This window comes from Protopterus annectens, chromosome 3.part1 (genome assembly GCF_019279795.1).
Source record: "Protopterus annectens isolate FY-2018-M chromosome 3.part1, PAN1.0, whole genome shotgun sequence".
NCBI classification, from domain to species: Eukaryota; Metazoa; Chordata; order Ceratodontiformes; family Protopteridae; genus Protopterus; species Protopterus annectens.
Window position 1 is genome coordinate 1,073,794,552 of NC_056732.1, and position 23,127 is coordinate 1,073,817,678.

Below are 23,127 nucleotides of genomic sequence, written 5' to 3' on the forward strand. Positions count from 1 at the left end.
TGAGAGTGCTGAACCATAGTAGTGGGGCAGTCTTTCCTCCTTGCATCTGGGATCGGAAGCATGCTGCTGCAGTGGTCATTGTCACCCTCTCAGGCAACCAAAAGAGGCTGATGGGGAGCAGCCTTAACTAGCTCATGAGGAAAAGTGCAGGACTGCATTGTGCAAATCCTGGCACTTCAAACAATAATTGTAAAATTGGAAACCCACTGTTACACCTTTAAAGTGTACTTTTTTCAAAGGCTTTACCCCATCCACCCACACACTTCTGTTTATACAAACTAACTCTGAGATCACTGTACTTCCACATTCTGAGAAGTACTCTGAGATGCAATGATTTCAGACATAGTATGTGTTCCCACCCATACATACTTTCAGTTCCACCATATGAATGAGCATCATGGTTATATTTTTTTTAATGTCCGTAGACATTATGTCATAATGCACTGCTTGAAAATTTGCACCTGGCTCTGTGTCCATTGCAGGAAAACAAATGAGAGGGCAGATGAGAATAAAACTCTTTTATGACAGCAAGCAACAGAGAACACATTTGTGCTTATAAAGACTTCCTTAGACCTTTCTCTGTTTTTTTTGTTTTTTTTTTCAGTCTACTTGATGCTACTGCCCACCTTTAGACTGTCAATGACCAGGCACACAGCTTTGCAATTGGATGGTTTAACATTTGAAAAACATTTTAACTCTATGCTAGTCCATACTAGCTACTGTCACTCTCTCGTTTCAAATGATTTATCCCTGTCCACCTTCTGGCTCTCCATCGGCCCACACTTGTTCTTACAACCTGAAAAATTAAAAGTTGGAAAATTCTAAGCCAATCCAAACAAGCTTTTATCTAGCTTTTCAGTTGTTCCCAGTTCAAATATTTAAGCCCATTCTTAGCCCTTTCCAGAATTAAAAAAATTGAGCGGAAACCATCCCATGTAAAAAGAATTAAAATGCAGACACTACGAGGGTATTTGGCTAATGCCTGACTCAAGTAGGCATAGGGGAAATGGGTAAGGCAGCAGAAAAAAAAAAAGTATATTGCATGAGAGTAAGTGGTACATTGCTTGAAGTGGGAGGTTTGCATTGAAAAGGAGAATTGTTAATCACAAGTAGGAATCACAGGGCCACATGCATCTGTGATTGCCAGAGTTGGAGTTTGGCCAATTTAAGGTTCATGGCTGTTTTGATGCGATAGAAGCCATTGGAGCTGTAGTTTATTCTAGCAAATTGCTATCATGCACATTTTTTTGTCTCTCTCTTTCTTGGAACTTGATTAGACCTCAGAGTTCTTAGTAAAAATGTGCTGGGGGGATTCAAACGGGTGGAACGTTATAAATAACATTAAATATGCTAGCATGTTTGTTCTGGAAGGTTATCTTTGTAAATTTATTAAGCTCCTCATTTCTCTCATCACATGCTCTTTGGTTTTATTTTGTTGTATCTGCTGATTATCTTTTCTGGTACCGTTAGATACTGAGATGGTGCTGCCTCTGTCTTTTGCCTGCTGTGGCTATGGCCGCCTTGTTTTCTTAGTCAGCCATCAGTGTACCTTCGGAGCTTCATTTCTGAATTGTTCAGCATATTCTACATACATTACAGTTCCACATGAACTAGATGGTAGATTCAATTGAGAGCTGATCAGCCCCTGGGCTTAAATGATGCCATCAATATTAAATGTTTTTTACAAGATCTCAGAGTTTACATCAACAAAGCATGCGACAGCAATGGGTGATGTTTTATCAGTTTCAAAATTTTTGCATCGACCTTAATTGGTTTTAATTGAATGCAATTGTTTTTTTAGTATTTAAATCATGTGGAACTGTAATGTGTTTGATTTTTCTGATGAAGTCTGGATTGACGAAAGCGGAGATTAAAATTAATTTTACGCTAATGTGCTGGTCCATTTGGTGTGTTTTTCCTTTCAGCTGTGCAGCCGAGCAGTATTTTAGTTTTTCTTAGTTGGTTTCATTCTGCTGCATTTTAGTTGTGGTCTTCTCCGATGGCTGATTTGGCTGGAGACCCTTTACTGGATGTCAGTATTCATGATGTTCATGATTCTCTGAATCACATTTTAACCGGGTCTTTTTAAAGACCATGGAAGACATCAAGAAGTCTTTGCATTTGTTATTAAATGAGCGTTTGAACAGAAATGAGGTGTCAGCTTCAGGATCCAGTTCGGGATCTGAGGATGATGCCGACACGGTGATAGAGGTGAATACCTACAGTAAACGAAGTGAGGAGGCAAAACAACCAGGATCTGGAAAGTTAAAAATACGAAGCAGAGAGGGCTATATTCAAATATAACAACAGCTTTGAACAATGGTGAGAACCTGTTTTTAAAAACAAAAAGATCTATTGATGTCACCAGTTTAACTGAGTACGAAGAGTTATGTGATAACTTAAACTATTGAAGAAATACAAGAACATAGACCGTGAGAACAAGTATTTTGTGAAATGTATTGGGTTAAATATTGTTCCAAAGGGACTACACTTCTTTAAATGTCCCAACGGTACAACAGCAAAAGATCCTTTTTTCAATCGTTTAAAGAATTTCTTCAATGAAGCAGGCATTAACTTTTTGAAATTATTAATAGAGTGCAACAATGAGTCTTATTAGTATCTTGAGAGAAGAGATTCTTAAGGTAGAACAAACGATTGAAGACAAATTTCAGTTTGTGTTCTATGAAAGGATGGAATCTTCCTTAATGTTGGAAGATTTGGAACAATGTGAGAAAGCTCTGATAAATTGAAAAAACAGCAAACTGGATCGTGATATATCAGTGTATGAGATGGATTGTGCGTACACCATGTTTGTACAAAGCAAAAATAAACTCTCATTTGGCAATAACAACAGAACTTATCAGTCTTCTAATCAAGTCCACCTTAAACAACATGTTTCTATGAGACCCGCCTCTCTTGGTGAGGTCATGAATGAAGTTACACCGTCGGTGGCGTTTTCAAGTAGAAACATGCAAAGGGATCACAACACTGACGGCCATACCTGTTCGGCTGAGTTGAATTTGGCTCAGCAAGAAGCTACTGTTTTTTCTTTCAACAATAGTGATATTGACAAAGAACCAGTCGTCAAAAATAAATCTTTTTTAGTATTAGAAAAAGAAAAAAGGCAATTATGGCCCAAGACCATACTCACACGCAAGAAGGGACAGGGTGTCCTGCTGACTTCGGATTCATCAACGGACAACGAATAAGGTATAACAGTTCAGTTAAAGACATTGTAAATTTATCTAGTTTTAATTTAAATAAAAACCATATCCAATTGCTGAGATTGGGTTTAAATTTTGTACCCAATATGCAAACTAATATTACAAATGCTGTCTTGGAGTGAAAGCAATTTACTAGAAAAATGAATTTGTCTTATTTGATGAAAGAGATGGAAAGCATTAAGCATTCATTGGTCAAGCCTTCCAGCTTTAACCCCTTGTTAAACCATACTTAAAAAAATCTTTGAGTCCACTTGTGAGCGTGACCTTAGAAAAATGTCAGGCAGTGATAAATTATGTTTAACCAATGATAATCTAAGTGATGAACTTAGGGCTGCCTTGACGGAATTATGCCATAATACTTCTATACGCATTATGAAAAGTGTTAAGGGGGGATTTTAGTAATAATGGACCAAAGAGATTATGTTTCTAAAATGGAAAGCATGCTTAGTAATGAAAATGAGTATAAGCAAGTAAATGTTGAAATCAGTAAATTTTACAAGTGTGTTTTTGATTTTTTTGTATGACAGCCTGTTGGCAGGTGATATGGATGTGCATGTTTATAATTTTTGCAACATTGAAAATCCCAAGGTGGGGGTGGTGTTCGGCATTCTGAAGACATGCAAAAATTTGATAGACCCTCCTTTTAGACCCATTATTTCTGCACTTCATTATGTTACTGAGGCATTTACCTATTGGTTGATTCATTTTTACAACCTTATGTTCAAAGTATGGAATCATTTTTAAAGGATTCATGGAATTTTTTAGAAGCTTTCAGAAGGTTTAATGAACAGACCATGTTTGATCCTGATGTCAGGCCCTGAAGGGTCATTTGCATATATCTCATGTGCTTCTGTTGCATGAGGTTTGGGAGGTCACTCATTGGAAGTTCTAGCTTGGCTGTAATTTTCATTTATTTTTTTCTGATTGTTTTTTCAGTGTGGCCTTCTAACGCTTTGTTTTAATTTGTTAGTTGGGATAAAGAATTAGGGTTGGGAGGATGGCCTAATGGTTAAGGTGTTTGCCTTACAAACGCAAGTTACATGGTTTGAATCTCACAGGGGAGAATTGGCTAGGCTTAAAATGGCTCGCAAGGGCAGTTAGCCTAGTACTAATCTATGAACCTATGAACCTATGTACATACTATTTTCACTTTAGACGTGACTTCCTTGTACACGTGTATACCCCACGAGGCTGGGCTTGAATATGTAAGGTCGTATTTAAACAAATTCACAAACAGTACAAATAATATCATTAATTATTACTGCAATTTACTTGACATCGTTTTGAATAATCATTATTTTTTGTTTAATGGTTATTACAAACAGATGCAAGGAATAGCCATGGGGTCAGCAGTTGCCCCCTGCTTTTGCCAATGTTGTGATGGGGTGGTGGGAATATACATTTTTAAAACCACGTCTTATTCAGTTTAAAGTAATATATTACAATAGATTTATAGACGACTTGGTTTTTGTAATTGAGGGGACCATTGAGTCTGTACATGCTTTATTAACAATTAATTCTAGTTCACCTTTTCTTAAATTTGTGTTGGGAGATCATGGCACTTCCCTTAATTTTCTGGATGTCCACTTGGAATGAGATCATTTGACTAGTAGATTTAATAGTAGCATTCATAGAAAAACTACTTTCACAAATAGCTACTTACATTTTTTTAGTCAACATCCTATTCACATGAAAAGAAATATTCCTAAGGGACAGTTTATTCGTGCCAGCAGAATGACCAGTGATGACAAATGTTTGCATAATTAATTTTTATACATTAAAAAGTTTATAGAACGTGGTTATAATGAAAAATGTTGGATGATCAAATTAAATATGTTTGGAATGGTAGAAAAGGTAGATATTCACCCTTTTTGACTAAAGCAGTTGCAGTCATTCCAAAAAGAACATCATGTAATGACATGCATTTAAGCTATAATCTGCCTATAACTAGTGGGGCTTTGGGCATTAAAAAGATTCTGACAACTGGAATATTGTCAGAGGTAATCGTGAACTATGTAATAATGTGGGGAAGAACCCTAGATTTTTCTATAAAAAAGATTTAAACTTAAAAAGCTTGTTGGAAAAAGGGAGGGACAAACGTGTTTGAAACAAAAATTTTTAGTGTCAACAAAGGAATGCACAAATGTCTCACATGTAACATGTGTAGATACATTTTGGAAAGACCATTTATACATTTGGAACATATACCATACACTATTTCTGTGTTTAGCTATTTTTCGTGTAGAAGCACAGGGGTTGTGTATGTTGCTGTGTATAGCTCATGTCCTTCTTTTTATATTGGGATGACAACTAGACAGTAAATGACCAGGATTAGGGAGCATTTGTATGACATTAAGAAGAAGGATGTCAACAATGCTTTATACAGGCATACATTAAATTGTTCCAGTTTTAAAAAAAATCTGTTCTCCATTTTAGAACAGGGTCATTTAAATTTGAGGGGTGGTAATTTTAGAAACTATTTGGAACAAAGAGAAACTAGATGGCAGATTCAGTTGAGAGCTGATCAGCCTCCAGGCTTAAATGATGCCATCAATATTAAATGTTTTTTACAAGATCGCAGAGTTTACATCCACAAAGCATGCAACACAATGGGTGATGTTTTATTACTTTAAAAAATTTTGCATCAACCTTAATTGGTTTTAATTGAATGTAATTTTTTTTTTAGTATTTAAATCATGTGGAGCTGCAATGTGTTTGATTTTTCTGATGAAGTCTGGATTGACGAAAGCGGAGATTAAAATTAATTTTACGCTAAAGTGCTGGTCCATTTGGTGTGTTTTTCCATTCAGCTGTGCAGCCGAGAAGTATTTTATTTTTTCTTAGTTGGTTTCTTTCTGCTGCATTTTACTGCTCTAGATTCCCTGACACTGGGAGATTGCAGACGAATGGTCATCCCTTTTAAGTTGTTCCTTCCTGAAAACTTTTTTTAAAGGTTGTGCTTCTTCTTTCAGTTGTGGGATTTAATTTAATCTCGGGAAAGAAATATACTTTATTAAATTGTTGTGGGTCATCAAAAGTAACAAGCACTTCAAGTCACTGTCATGATAGTAATGCAGAAAATTAATTGTTTCTGTGGTGAGAAGCATGAAGAAGTGTAGAATACCTTGATAAGCCATGATGTAAGTCAACAAAGAAAGTTTGAAAACTGCGTGTAAAACCGTACTGAAGTTTGTATACAAGAATTAACTGAATATCTTGTGAAGCCAAATTCTGTACAAGGAAATAGTTGTCTGTGAAGTACAGGTAATCTCCCTTTTTATACTGGTGAGAATTGCGTGGTGATATCAGCATGATGGCAATAGCAGGAGAAAGATGAGCCTGATGCATGAAGTGACACAAGTTCTAGAACAGGATCTTTTCAAGAACCATGTCCAAGTAAGAAGGATTGTCTGCATTCATGAATGTAAGTCGGTGTGGGGTACTTCAATAGTAATTGTTGTGGTGGAGAAGTGCAGTGCAAGAGCTATATGAGACGTTTGCAGACAAGTGTAACATGGGCCACAAAGAAAAGTTTACTTGTTGGGAACAAAGATTGTTTTCAAGCTGTTGAAAACCACACAGACAGCAGCTCCCTCTTTTCCTTCCTGCAACTGCCAAAGTCTTCATTACAGCTTTACTCTTAACTGTAAACTTGTGGTTGTATTTTCCATCTATTTTTTATTTATATTAACTGCAAGTTATTCTTTAAATCAGTGCCTGGCAAGTCCTTTGTTATGTTGGTACTTGCCTAGGTTAGCATGAGCTATAAGGTGGCAGAATCTACATCTTCTTTTGTAGATCCAGTTTGAAAAGTGGCAAACTCTTTAAGAACCAGACATATAAGCTCATTTTTTAAGCCCTAACTGTTTTCTGGATTGCTAAAAGGCTGGAAATTGTACAAGTAAGCTCACCATAACCACATATGTTTGAAGAGGTCACTGTTGCAGTAGCTTCTAGCTGTATGGGAAGCATCTTGCCAAGGATCATGCATCCTGCCAGCATACAAGAGCTTGTTTGGGTGCCTTGTCATGCCTGTACATCCATTGCAGTATAAGAGTGCTATATGAAAGGGGGAATGTATGAGTGAAATTCACAGCTTCCTTGCCTCTAAGGGTGGATATATCTGCCCCTGTGTCATAGCAAGTTATGGAGGGAGAGGAACCTCATCCCAGTCAAAAGAGAGAAGAAGGGTATGAATTAGAAATGCGATAGATAAATGTGAATATATGGGTGACAGGGTTTTAGTACTGCAACAGTGATCTATTCGAACATCTACTGTTACGGTAAGTTTAGATACACAGTTTTATTATGATGTTCATCGAGTTACACTGCTGCAGTAATCACACTTGGGTTATCCTGCCGTCAGGCGGTCCTGTAGTCGGCCCGAGTTCCAAAGTCTTGGCCTGGCGTCGGTTGCTGCCGCTTCTTCCCTGACGTCAGTGCGCCAGGGGTATTTAAGAGGCATCCAACGCCATTTTCTTCAGTCTTTCTTGCCGTGTGGTGCCCGAAGCAGAAGCAGTTCACAAGTGCCGGTCGGCCGACCCCTGAGATTTTCAAATCGAATTTCAAACAGAAGTCTTCAATAAAGCTAAGTACCCCGTTGGGGAACCTTTTCTTGCCTCAGTCCGATGTCAGAAAAAGTTAACAATTGCATTTCTTGTGGGAAGCAAATACCTCATAAGGACTTTCATTCTTACTGTATTCCTTGCCTAAGCCCAGACCACGACGTCACAGGTTGCCGGTTTTGTGCTAGGTTTAATAAATGAACTATCAAACGTCGGTTCGATTTCGCCCGATATTACTTTGGTAGGAAATTTAATTATACCATGCTGTCGGAGCAACCGATGACCGGCATGCATAAAAAACCGCAAGGATAAGGATAGGCAGCCTAGACCCAAACCAGACTCCGAGGCCTCGGCTGGACCTGTCGCCGGTTCTCCGGTTTTCAGTGAGGCGCCTACGCAGCCCCTGACGACCGCTGAATTAGAACCCCAGGCGGCTTCTGATTCACAAGCGGAGAGTACTAGGCGCAGCCTACTTCTTCTTTAGGCCCTTCCGACTCCATAGCAGAAGGAGATTCCGGTGCAGTAGAAACGCCTTCGGTTGCAGAAGGTGTCTTCAGGCCGACTACACTCACCATTAAATCTTATGTTAAGCTTAAAACTCCATTAAAATCTAAAAAGACTGTACATCAGTCTCCAGCACAAGGCCCCATGCCTAAGAAACAAATACTTAAGATGGCTGAAGATTTAATTACCCTAATCAGGGGTTCCCATCTCCCTCCTGAAAAAAGGCCAAGACAAGAGGAGGATTATGCTTCCTCTGACCAGGTTTCAGTTTCCTCAGATTCTTCTGAGGAACAGGAATACTCTTTTCCCCCTTATGAGGATTCTGATGCTGAAGAGTCTATTCCCTCAGCATCTCCACCAGAAGACTACTCCTTTGGGGAAACTTTACATACCATGAGGGAACATTTCCACTGCGAAGGCCAGGATTATTCTGATTCTAAGAAAAGGCTCTGAGAGTTCCTTTTACTTCCCCAGCACAGACCACTTGCTATCCCTCCTGTGTTAGACATTGTGGATGATGTTTACCTAGAATCTAGTCTTAACCCAGACTCTCTACCTCCTGCTCCAGCCAAACCAGACAGATACTACAGAGTCCCTGACTCGCACAAATTCCTATATAAAAGCCCTGTTGCTGACCCAGAAACAATTTCCCAGGGTCCCAAAGGGGTCAAGGCCTCCATTGCTAAAAATCCTGCACCCTCTGAAAGGGATTCCAGAGCACTAGATAGATGGGGAAAGAAGGTGTACACCTCAGCTACTCTAGCTATGAGAGCCTTAAATTGCCAGTTTCACATGCTAAAATATCAGCAATTCCTAATGTCTCAATTAAAACAAAAAATGGGCACACACTCAGAGCAGCCTGATTTCAAGGAAATGCAGGATCTGTTACATGCAGCTGAACAGGTGGGCAAATATACTTTACAATGTGGATTTGATTCATTGGAAGCTTCCTGTAGAGCAGCAGTGACTGGGTCTGTCATACGGCTAAAAGAACAAACCCTGCCTGATCATGTTAAAGCAAAGTTATTGGATGCACCTTTACAGCAGGATGTTTTATTTGGTGTAAAGGCAGAGGAGGTTTTAAAGAAAATGGAGGATAAGGCAAAATCTATGCAGACGGTCAAGGATTTTTTACAGGTTCAACCCCCTCGGTTCAGCAGAAATTGGCCAACAAAAAACTGGTCCTTTCCAGCATCTGACAGACCAAAGAGGGGCAAATACAGACACCCAAGGGGCAGAGGTCAATCCCAAGGCCCTTACAAACTTCGCCAACGGGGTACCGCTACCCAGAAAGGAGGAGAAGACAGGCCCCAAGCTAACAGAAGACAAACACAATGACTTAACCCTCAGACTGCCAAGCAAATCTCTCTTGGCAGCTCCCTTGGGAGGAAAAATTATCACTTTTTGCAGACAACTGGCACATCATTACAAAAGACAAATGGGTCCTAAACATTGTTTCACAAGGATACAGATTCCACTCACACCTTGCCAAGGATAAAAGGAATGCCAAACCTGCCACCAAATCAATGGGCGGAGGCACAAAAACAAATTACAGCTCTCATGGACATGAGAGCCATTCAACAGGTACCTACACAGGAGCAAGGACAAGGATTTTACTCAAGACCCTTTCTAGTCCCCAGAAAGGACAAAGCCTGGAGACCAATTCTGGACCTTTCAATTCTAAACACCTATCTCCAAGTACCCAAATTCAAGATGCTAATACTACAGCAGCTTCTTCCCATGCTGGGCAAGAAGGCTTGACTAGAAACGTTGGATCTCAATGAGGCATACCTGCATGTCCCTATCAGACAAAATTGCAAAAGATACCTCTGTTTCATTGCAGGTTCAACTCATTATCAATTCTCTGCACTGCCCTTTGGCTTATCTACTGCGCCCAGGGTCTTCACAAAATGCCTGGCACCAGTAATTGCATACTGCAGACAAAGAGGAATTCAAATATACCCATACCTGGACGACTGCCTTATTCAAGCAGAAAGCAAGGACATTCTTTTAAAGCATCTGGCGTTTGTCAAACACCTTTTAAGTTACCTAGGGTACACAGTAAACGAAAAGAAATAAAAATTAGTGCCCTCACAGAACATAACATTCCTGGGTGCCAGCTTGAATACAGCGGCCCAGATGGCTTATCTCACGCCAGACAAGCAACAACAGCCGATTCAATATTTCAAAATGATGGCAACAAAGACCCAACTCCCTGCAAGAAGAATTCTGCAGGCCTTGGGATTCATGGCATCTTGCATACTCCTAATACCATTTGCAAAACTGCATATGAGGAAATTACAATGGTACCTGAAGAGCGTATGGACACAGCACAGCCACAGCTTGGAAACAATGATACCACTCATTCCCTGCCTTCAACAGGAGTTCCTATGGTGGGCACAGGCATGTCACCTCAACAAGGGTCAGCCTTTTACCTTGCCCACAGCCAGGCAAACTATAACAACAGATGCATCGGACTATGCCTGGAGAGCACACATGGCAGGATGGTGCATTCAGGGCAAATGGAACACAGATCAAAGGCATCTGCATATCAGTCAAAAAGAAATGCTAGCTGTACAGAATGCTCTAACAGCTTTCAAGGACCTCTTACATCCAGGACAACTCCTAATAAAGACAGACAATACCACAGTTATGTGGTACATAAACAAGCAAGGGGGCACACACTCCTACCCCCTATGCAGGCAAGCAATGACCTTGTGGAACACAGCACTGACTTACCAAGTTCAACTACAAGCACAATTCCTGCCAGGAAAGAAAAACGCATTGGCAGACGACCTAAGCAGAAACATCATGGATCCCCACGAGTGGAAACTGGATCCACAAGTATTTGCAATGATAACTCAAAAATGGGGATGCCCAGACATAGATCTGTTTGCCAACCCCCAAAACTACTAACTTCGAAAATATTGCACAAGGACATTCCACCCACTAGCTTGGAAGGTGGACACCCTCTCCTTCAGTTGGAAAACATTAACAGTGTATGCCTTTCCTCCACTGCCTCTTCTTGCAAAGGTGCTGCTGAAAGTCAGATTAGAGAGGCCACAAATGATACTCATTGCTCCAGACTGCCAACTCCAATACTGGTATCCAGTACTAAGGACCATGGCCCACGGCCCACCATGGATTTTACCCCAAATTCCTCACCTGCTCACTCAGCAAAACAATCAGATTCTACACAGCCAGCTCAAGACTTTAAATCTGGCTGCATGGCAAATTACCTAAACAACCAGCCAACACCTCTATCTAAAGCTGTTATGGATGTCATTCTGGAGACCAGGAGGCCCAGCACCAGGAAAGCCTATTCAGACAAATGAAAAAGATTTTACGCATGGAACCAGGCTAAAGGCCAAAATCCCCTTGTTCCAAACATTCCTCGGATTCTACAATACTTAACTGAGATGTTGCACAGAGGACTTTCTTTTTCATCTATTAAGATCCACGCCTCAGCGATTTCAGCTCACTACAACACGGATCCTCCTTTATTTTCACATCCACTCTTAGTACAGTATTTCAGAGGGGCTAAGAACATAAGACCGCCCAGGAGAGCACCAACACCAACTTGGGATCTCAACTTTGTTCTGGAAAAGCTTACACTACCGCCCTTTGAACCAGCTATTTCAGCAGAGTTATCAAGTTTATATCATGGAAAACTGCCCTGCTACTAGCAATAACTTCAGCACGAAGAGTCTCAGAGCTACAGGCCCTAATGGCAGTGGAGCCTTTCCTCATTTTTCATAAAGACAGAGTCGCTTTATGGACTAACCCTTCCTTTATGCCAAAGGTGGTATCCAGTGTGGCCCTAAAACCAAACCATTCATTTGCCCACCTTTTTCCCAAACCCCCAGAGCAAAGGAGAAAGACTCCTGCACTCTTTGGACATTCACAGGCAATTACGTTACTACTTGGATAAAACTAAGGCTTTCAGTAAATCTGACCAGCTCTTTGTATCCTATGCTACAGGATCACAAGGAAAAGCTATCTCAAAACAGACCATTTCAAAATGGATAGGGCATTGCATACGTTCCTGTTACACACATCATGGGAAACCGGTACCTGTTACCATTAGGTCCCACTCCACCAGGGCTACAGCTACATCAACAGCCTTTCTCAGGGGGGTACCAACCAAGAATATTTTGGAAGCTGCAACTTGGAGTTCAGTGCATACCTTCACCAAGCACTATTACTTACCTCTATACTCTAAGACTAGAGATGGTTTTGCCACTGCAGTTCTGCAGGGCCTACTAGCTTCTCCAAACCCTGTTTAACTCCACCACCCATCCTTAGCTTTGGGATTCAACCCAAGTGTGATGACTGCAGCAGTGTAACACGATGAACATAGTACAGTTTTGTACCTACCATAAATGTAGATGTTCGAGTGTTCACACTGCTGCAGTCCAGGTTACCCTCCCTCCATCCCCTCTGAACTACCTGAACTTTTCTATACCTTACTATCTCATACAACCTTTGTGGTGTATTTGCTTATAACTGAAGGTATTATTTGTATTTTCTATACATGTTTCATTGGCAATATATATTGCCCACCTACTAGGGGGCACCTGACATCTGGGGCAAGAAAAACTGAAGAAAATGGCGTTGGATGCCTCTTATATACCCCTGGTGCACTGACATCAGGGAAGAAGCGACAGCAACCGACGCCGGGCCAAGACTTTGGAACTCGGGCTGACTGCGGGACCGCCTGAACATCTACATTTATGGTAGGTACAAAACTGTACTTTCTTCATTAGGTCACGGTTGTAGTAGCTCCTAGTTATATGGGATGATTGCCAAAGCTTATATAGGAAGGGTGGTGGAAGCAGGGCCAGACTCCAGGAGTCCAAGAAGAATAGATCTAGAAAAAGCAGTTTTGACCCTGGAAAAAAGTTAAACTTGTAGCATTTTGGAAAAGTGAGTAAAGATGACCAAGTTGCTGCCTTAAAACTTCCTCTAGAGTCCCCCTCTTTTCTCTAATTTGCAAGGTTGGTTGAGGTAGAAAAGTGTAGCTAGGGAAGGAAAGGTCATACAGTCAAGCAGATTTGTTGTTTGGGAAGGAGCCTGCTGACCATTTCTTTACTTTTTTCCCTTGGTATCCCCTTGCCATTTTTTCCTTTATTGTTGTTTCCCTGTTTTCTGATGCTGTCTGGGATATGGTGTTTTTTTTTTTTTTTTTTTTTTAAGAAAAAGTCCCAGACTGGAGGGATAGATTATGCTAATTTTTGGAACAAGGGACTGGAAAATTTGCTTAACTCCCTGAATAAGCTTTCCTATCTCATCAAAACATTTAAGACTTCAGCAGAAGAATTGCTAAAAAAAGCTTTTGTTTAAAGGAGAATTTAGGGTCTGAGATGTCACATTTTCAGGGAGACTCTGCAGTCTGAGCCAGGCATATCTTTGCATAACTGAGCTTGAAGCTGTGGAAACTTTATCAGTAGCATTATAGGAACTTTTCAAGGTGTGTTTAGTGATTAAGGAAACTGAAGAAAGCATATTGACCAGGGGACGATTTAACTTCCAAAGGAGGTAAATTAGAAATTACCTAATTCATATCAGAGAAGATGGCAGTGAGGAATTTGGCTGTATGAGCTTGTTAGTTTATTACTCTAAAGGCCAAGTTAGAAGTTATATACACCTTCTTACTATATCTTTTAAAATTCTTCCGTGTTTGTCACTGGGTTGGAAGAAGTTAAAGGTTTTGAAGATCTATCTTTATTCAAGGAAATGGCAGAACGGTCAGCCAAAGGGTTTCTAAACATGTATTTCTGAGAATCAGGCACTTTATGTAGCCTATCAGGTTTTTGGAGTAGGATGTTGGATATCAGGTGAGGAACAGGCAGAGTTAAATGTATCCTCTACAGCCCCATAACGGGTGGAATCGCAAGGGGTTTAGGGGGAACAGTGTGAAGAAGGTCATAGTACTCCTTCAAGGTCTTGGAAATTTCTTTTCCCTTCTTTTGAAAAATTCCTTCATTCTAGAAATAGTGTCTGAAAAAGAAGTCTCAACTTGGGAGATAGAAATGCTCTCCTCAAGGTGGACTGATTTGAGATCATAATCAAGACCCTCTTCTGATGATGAAGAGGGATAGCTTTTCCCTTTTGGACATGCTGGCAGTGGAGAAATTTGCAGAGATGGAAATGCCTTGAAAAGTCCCTTAGCAAAATTATTCTAATCATTCCTAGAACCCTTAGCATCAGCCATAGTGGAAGGTAGAGAAAGGCGTTTCATCATCTGTGATTTTTTTTCCATTGGGGTAACAAGATTTATGGTCTTGGACATATTGAATGCCCAAGCCTACATAAAGGAGCTAGTTACCTCATCCCGGACTAAAATCTAAGGTATCCCGTCCATACCGTCTGTTAACTGAAAGTTCTTTTCTCCCTTCTGAATGACAGCTTGGCATCCGATTAAGGAGGACCACCCCTGTTCCTAACCCCTTAGCGGCGTCTCTTGGAGCAACACTAGAGGGATTGAGAACCTCAGGCTGATGAAATGTCCACAATAGAATCATCAGTCTGTGACCAGTAAAGAGACGCTGAAGGCAGGATTGCTTTGGAATTTTCTTTAGTATATATTTTCTTCTTTTGTTACTGAAATGGGGACATCTGATGGCAGTGAGCTAGTTTCTGTGGAGGAATGTGTAAGGGCCTTTAATCCTTGGTTCTCAAGAAAAATATTCATGCTATTCAGCTGACTATGAATTATCTTGGGTGTAAAAGAACAACAGATTTTACAAGAGTGGACATTGACTCCCCTAAACAAAAAAGAAAAGCCATGTGAAAAGCATTGTATAGGATTTGCCTGCCAAATGGACAGTTCCCTTTTCTACCAAACATAAACAATTTACCACAACTTTTCAACCCAGAAGTAAAAGGTGGGTGCCATTAGGGGTACTTATCTGCCCAAAAGCTGATTTTGGCTTGAGTGAGTGCATATTTGTCCAGTCAGGAACATTCACAAATAAAAACTGGAGAAGTTTCTAAATATGCAGTTTTAGCTTAAAATGCAGAATTATGGGTAATAGCTTGAGTAGCTGAATCAGCTGATAAAAATAAAAATGCTGCTCTTCTGAAGTATTGCTTCTTCTTCTTTCAGCTGTTTCCCGGTTCGGGGTCACCACAGTGTATCACCTGTCCGCACATGATTGGCAGTGGAGTTTTACGGTGTTGAGTTGCCAGCCCGGCACTCAACCTTCCACGGAAGGCACACACATGCACACACTCACGCCTAGGGCCAATTTAGAGTATCCAATCCACCTACAGCATGTCTTTGAGATGTGGGAGGAAACCGGAGCACCCAGAGGAAACCCACGCGACCATAGGGAGGACATGCAGACTCCGCACAGAAGGCACCCCAGCCGAGGATCGAAACGGAGAACCTGTTACTGTGAGGTGGCAGTGCTAACCGCTGCACCACCGCTGCCACCCCTTCTGAAGTATTGCTAATTTATGGATATTGAAATGTGATATTGTATACCATGTGCAGCAGTAATTCAGAGTTATAGCTATATGTCTTGCACGAAATTTGCATATTTAACAGTTATGTTTCACTGTTGAGTAGGGGGTTGTGAAGTCATCATTATGAAAGTTGCTGGCCCCGATTCCAAAAGACTTACACTGAGAGCAGGTGATTTGGAATCTGATCTCCATAGTAAGTCTGTTTATAGATAGGCCTTGCACCAAAGTAAGTCACTTACACTGAGAGTAAGACTTTCTGAATCAGAGCCAACTTGCACCGAGACCCCAGCCCACTGTCTTGACCACCATTCCACATTGATTGTTAACACATTTAAAACAGGCTGTTGTGAAGGTTTTTATACCATGTCACTGAGAGCTGTTTGTACTAATGCTTTACTTTAAGATACAGTCTCAACTGTTTTTGTTTTTTCTTGTTTTATGCCATAGTTTATCGGTAAGCAGTGACATTTGTTTATCAATAACAGAGACAGTAAATTTTAACAATTGCACTTTTGCAGGAGGCATGCCTGAGTTGTTTGATGCCTTCATCTGTTACTGCCGAGCTGACATTTCTTTTGTCCATGAGATGATCAAGCAATTGGAGCAGTCCAGCTTCAGACTAAAGTTGTGCGTTTTTGACAGAGACGTCCTCCCAGGAACATGTGTATGGACCATCACCAGTGAGCTCATTGAGAAAAGGCAAGCCATTATTTAATTTTTTGATTAATTTTAGATAAGTAATGTGTTAGTGTGTAGAAATATATCCATATATGATGCACAGAAGTTTCATATCAGATGCATAGTCACATATCTCTCTCTCTCTCTCTGTGTCACACTCACTCACTCTCACACACTCACTCACTCACTCACTCTCACACACTCACTCACTCTCACACACTCACTCTCACTCACTCACTCACTCTCACTCACTCACTCACTCTCACTCACACACTCTCACTCTCACTCACACACTCTCACTCACTCACTCACTCTCACTCTCACTCACACACTCACACACACACACACACACACACACACACACACACACACACACACACACACACACACACACAGCAGCTGGAGACAAATGTAAAGTCTAGAAACTTAACCTGAAGTCTGTGGTAAAAAAAAAAGTCTAAATCTGCATTCTTCATCATCATCATTATTATTAGTGGACACATTCCCCATCAGTCTCTAATGGGAGTTGAAACTCCTGTGTCTAGTGAGTGGGAAGCCCAGATCTGTGTAACATAGCCAAGTATCACGTGAACAAGCTTACTGTAGATGGATAATGTCTTGAGAGTTTAAATCTGCCGTTGGGTGTTTTGTAGTTCCATAGAACACCCTTCACTGAAGATGCAGTACCATGTGGAAAACTACTGAGAAGCGTCGTAAACTGTAGTTGTGTCTTTTCTATGAGGTGTTTTATTCTTGCATAGAAAGTGGATGTACAGCTGAAGTATTTGGTTTGCAAAAATGTGAAAGTCTAGAAAAGATATAAAATCTGAGTGTTGCAAGCTCCACAGCTGTACTTTCAGAATGTGCAGTAATTTACAAGAAACCAGACCACGAGTCCAGCCCAGCTGACTGGATGGATGAACACAAATTATCACCTTGGATATGCAGGGAAAATGTACTTAATGGGGAAACTACTAATCTCCCATCAATATTGAATGGTATGTCTGAGCTTCTTGATGGCATCCTTGGCTGTAGGCTGAGTTGGAACCTATGAACCTGTTTACATAAAGGACTCTGAATGAGGATAAAGTTGCCTATATTGTATGAGGTACACGTACATATTGCACCCCTCCCCTTTTTCAGAAACAAAAAAAAATGTTTCTGTCTTTTGGGGGCCAGTAGTTACACTTTCCATGTGCTATTTTGTATTTTGACATGTTGGAGTTGCTTTTATCAAATGGGTTTATGGCAACTTTAACTTCAAAAATGGATTTATGACAACTTTAATTTCAAAAACTGCATTTTTTGTTTTGTATATCGTACCAGTTTATTCTCAAAATGAAAATTGATATCAAAACCTCTCCTCATTTATATTACCTTTCAGATCTGATTGCACTTTTCACTTTAAATAATACTTCCTAGTTTAAGACCTGTCTGAATGTCTAACAGTTTTTCTGCACAGTCTTCCGAATATTGAGTACTTAGGGGAGTCTGTGGTCTGCAGTGCTGATGACAGTATAGTAGGAACTTCCTGTTGTGACACGTCAAAGGGCAGTTCATAAGGGTTCTTTTTATCACCCTTTTTTGGAAATGTCTCTTGGTGGCTCATCTTTAGATATGTCACTGTGCACTTCTCTGAATACCCCAACATTCCTGTAGGCGTCATGAACACACACCATCTTTGTTCAGCACAATTACTGTGAAACGTATTACTTTTGAAGTGATGTCCACTGTTTTTTTTTCTAAGCAGTTTTCCAACATTACAAATGACAAACCATCTTGGTTGCTGACTTGATGTGCCTCATTAGAAGGCTGCTGTGCAATTATAGCTTAGTAGAGCCAAATGCACCCCCCACATGCTGCAGACCTACATAGCCAGTGGCTGTCAAAATTAGAGTGGAGTGGACCACCTCCTTTACCGTCCAGGGGTGGGTGAGCCTATATTAAATGCTGTTATCTGCTCTGACTTCTGTAGTGCCTGGGTTACTGATCAGTCCAGGCCATCTGCAGCACAGTCTGTTTTTTTCTTCTGTATGCCATGTAGCTAGAGTCTCACTGCAATTACCATCAAAGTCTCAGTTCCTCATAGACATGGGGGGTGGGGGTGGCATTAGAAATGTTTCTGTTAGGGAAATAGGCAGGAGGGTTTATTCCTCTTGCTTTTTTGGTCCTCAAGGACTGGAGTCTGCAATTAATCAAGGACCTTAGCAGTTTGTGTTTGATTCATATTCACATGTCTTGCCGTGGTTCAATATCTATAAAAGGGGACCCTAGCAGATGTGGTGCATCTAGACTTCAGTATTAGCGTCACTAGAGCTTAGTAGGAAAGCTAATCTTGTGGCTGTAGCCCTAGATATGAGGAACTAAGCTGAAAAAGTAGCTGCTTGACCTGAGTAGAAGAGCACTGTTACAGGACGGACTGAGAGAAAAATAAATCATTAAGCAGTGGAGTGACATTGGATTTATTGTTTGTACCAGTCCTTTTGAAGTGTATTAGTGTCAGGTATCACAGGCTCACTTTATATGTTTAAGATATAAAGAACTGTGTGTTACTCGCTGATGGAAAGCCAGTCTTCAGACAGACCCAAAACAGCTGGCATTGTGGAGGGATGGTTTGCAGCAGGTACTTAATGCAAATTTAAACAAGATTGAGTACTTTGAAGAGGAAAAACATGGAAAACCTAAAATTTGGATGGTTGACCTAAAGCAGGACAGAGAAGGAAAAAGATATGGGATAATAATCACTCCCTAACACTGAGGTCTGCATAGCACGAATGGTCTCCAAAATGTTGGATTCATTCATCCTTCTGTTCTACAGGTCACTAATAAGGTTAGATATGAAGTACTTTATAGAGCAGTGGTTACTTTAGAGGCAGAGAGATTTTTTGTTTGGAAGGCATATGGTGTGGTTTTACCATAATACTGAAGGGCATTTAGAGCTGGGTTTAGGAGCAAAGCTTCGAAAAACTGGACACTTGCATAATAGGAGAGAACAGTGTGATGCACGTTGGGCACAGTCTCACTGATTATGGATAAGTGGTAAGGGTGGAGTTGAAAAGGCAAACAGGATGAGGGAAGGGGGCAAGGATAGCAGTTGGAAAAGAGATGCCTGAAGTTAACTTGGGAATTTCTCACCGAACATATGTGCAATATACTGACTGAGGCACCAGCACATTGTAAGCCATTTAAGGGTTTAAGAGTTGCTTGGAACAAAGCAAGAAGTGTCTGTGCCGCTGAAACAGGAAGGACATTTGCAGCTGTCAAACAGACTTGGTAGACTGTGGATCTTTATCTTTTGGCATATGTGCATGTTCATATGCTTAGACACCACTGCTTCTAAAGTGCCTTTGGATGAAATTGCTAGGTTTAATGGATGCATGTTGTTATATCAGCGCCTAGAAACTTGACAAGAAATGCCATTGTTTTGGCTTTTTTGGGTGGCATTTTCAGTATAGTGCCACCTTTGATCTTTCCTCATCTTTGAGGGTATTCGCCAAGGTGTTAGCTGTGTTGTATTAGACGCTGTAGCAGATAAACCTCCTAGTGCATCCCTACTTTGATGGCTGTAAGCTGAAGTCTGATCATGACTTTACCCTGCAGTCTCCCTTGTCTGTAGTGTCTAGTTGTACTCTTATCAAGTGAAAACAATCATCTGGTGCAATACATCTCCTTCCTAAATGTAATTCTGTACATGGGATACAGTATTGGGTAGCCAGCCCACCTGTAGATGGGAACAAGAGTTCGGTGTACTGAGATTTTTGGCTATTACTTAGAAAAGGGCCCAAGTCAGCTAGTGATGTGCTTACTGTGGCCCCTGAGTACTCGGAGCCCAGCTTCACAATGCCAGTGGCTTCACAGTTATTCCTTCTTTTATCTTTCCTGTTCCCAGACCCTGCTTCTGTTGCATAAGGTTGTAAACCTCAGCCCACAGACTGAAGTGAGGGTTCCCTTTTCTGCTTTCCTTATCAGCTCAGTGCCTACCACCAGGAACATTGCTAGAGAAGTAAAAGCCCATATCAAGACTGCCTAGGATAAGGTCAGTTGATCCAACAAAGAAGCTACTGCACATCATCCTTGTAAACGTTTGGATAGTTTTACTAGTCCTGCAATTTCTACAGTCACTTGCAAAGCCTGAGCCTGTATTGGTGAGGTTGAACAGTTGAAGGTAGCAGAGTGTTTTCTGAACAAGTAAAACAGGACTGTTGCCACAGAGAAACTTGCCATGTTTAGGCCACCAATCAGTATAATGTTCTAGTTCTACTCCATGGTCTAATGGAATTGAATCCCTTGATTTTTGACAACATAAACAGCTGCTTTAGCCACCTCCTTGGGATGCAGTTAGCTGTAGAAAGTGTTTAGGTAACTGGAAGAGGGACACAACTGTCTGAGAGATGAGTTTTGCTTTTTTGCATTGAGGAGAATGCTTAAATTTTAGAAAGAAGGTCCATCTAGGTATTCCCTATTTTTTCAGTGATTTACTCACCTTCTGCAAACTCTGCCAATCTTGACATCCCCAGACTTGACATTGACCCAAGGGTTGGGGGTTTTAGTGCTGTGTAAAGATTGTTTCTGCCATAACTTCAGGATTAACACATTGTTAGAGCTCCAGGTTTTCATGTGCAAATGCCTACATTTGATCTCTCTCAAGAGCTATGCCTCTATAAAGATTGACCCCTTTTTCCTTCTAAAGTGGTATCTGAGCTGTCACTCATAAAGTCCATTAGCTTATAACAGATGAGATGAACCAAGGTACTGAGTCAAATAACGTTGGAGGGAAAGGTAATAGAGTAGGATGAGGCCAAGCACAAGTTTGGGATGCAAGTCAGAGACTTCCTGCCATAGTAGGGACTGAAGACAGAATAAGATACCGGGCCAACACGGCTAGGCACAAACACGATTTATTAACACTGATAAAAATAAAAAAAATATATAAGCACACTATAAGCATTCTCATACAGCAGTAGTGTGTGTGTATATATATATATATATATATATATATATATATATATATATATATATGATAAATAGTATTAATCCTATACTTAAGTTAAAACATTCTTTTGTTTAATGCTACATGAGAATTTTTATATTGTCCTTATATTGTTTTTATGTCGTGGTTTTATTGGTGATTAAAGGGTTAAACTTTACTGAATCAGTTTCAGTTGGTAGGCTGGCTGTGATTTAAAATTGTTGTATAAATGCTGAACTGATGTTTTAAACTGTTATATTGAGAAAGAGTCTTGTACTTGAAAGCTTTGCAGTGTTACAGTTATTCGAATAAACTTATTACTTTGTGAGATGGTCAGTCGCTTTGGTTTATTGTTTTTCTGTTCTGGTAATGTAACGAGTTGGCAGATTTTAAACATTTTCTACAGAGTGTTTTGCAGAAATGTTGGTGGAGCAAATTTTTGTAACTCAGGAAGTGATTCTTTTGAGTTGAGAAAGTGTCTAAATTTCCTCGCCATAGTAAGGTGCCTTGCTAAGTTTAATGCTACTGGCTGCCAAAACTGCATTTACTAGAAAAGTGAACTCAAAATATAAACCAACTGTTATTGAAGTACTGAATGTTGTAAAGGAGTTAAAAGAATTGGATGGGGGATCAACAGAAAAAGGAGAGAGTAAATTACACAGAAGTAAATGAAATATGTGGGACAAATACATGCAGATTAATGTTCATGAGGAGGAGAGGGGTTTAAAGGAATGACTTGAACAGCTGATATAATGTCAGAGTGAATCTTAATTGTTAAAAAGGAAATGCATATACTGCATTAAAACTGTCATTTTTTTTCTTTCATATTACTGTATGTGTATTTGTGTTACAGTTTTTGGTGCAATTTAGTAAAGGTGTCTATAAAAATGGGGATTGATGGGGGTGCAGGAGAAGAAGGGGCATTCTCCTATAAGTTTAGAGTATTATGGTTTTTAGAAGAGTAGTGGGAGAAAGTACTGGAAGGGAAGTACCCTTTTGTTCTACCAACCGCATAACATTCTCTTGAATGTTGCATAGTCCAATGAGCATTTCTTAAACTGTTACATTCAGTCCAGAGACCACCGATACTCTGCCTAATGAACAGAAAGAATGTATTTTATCTCTTGTTTTTTTTTCCTAAACCAGTTATTGTAAACTGTGTGCAACAGTTTAAAATATGTTACTTCGGTTTCCAAGCTTGACTAATGTGCAGAAATAGAAGCAATTATTTGGATGGGGCAGAAAAGCTTTTATTTATGAATGTGACCACTTCCGTTTTACAAATTCTTATTCTTCCATAAAATGGCTGCCAGATATGTGATACAATTGTATTATTGAAAGAAGTTTTAAATGTAGTGCTGTGTGGTTCCACTTCCTTCCTTTCTTTATAGAGTCCTGTGATGAAAATTCTAGAAACATGAGTTAACTTGCATATTTTCACAGCACTGACTGAATATGAACAGCACATTCGTTGTACAGTACCCAAGTAATTGTAGTTTATTGCAGTGAGTGCATTAATTTGCCCTTCCAATATTTAGCAAATTTTCTTTAGTCAAATATAAATATAAAGCTCTCCATTTTCCATTATGATTTAACTGTCATAGTTTTGAAAAAACGATGATACCACGTGAGGATTTTTGTCTGATGGTGTGGTACAAACTGTTATGTAAAAAGTACTGTCTAATGCAGGTTCATTGACCATGTGTTTATCTTGGTT

At 40.1% G+C, this 23,127-nt stretch overlaps 1 protein-coding gene across 1 annotated transcript in view; it reads left to right on the plus strand.

Annotated features, from left to right (window-relative positions):
- MYD88 (MYD88 innate immune signal transduction adaptor) overlaps positions 1 to 23,127 on the plus strand; it is a 328,345-nt gene that overhangs the window by 252,806 nt on the left and 52,412 nt on the right. The window contains exon 3 of the mRNA XM_044067207.1: positions 16,282 to 16,462. Coding sequence (XP_043923142.1) covers positions 16,282 to 16,462 — 181 coding nt within the window. The remainder of the gene's footprint in view (positions 1 to 16,281; positions 16,463 to 23,127) is intronic.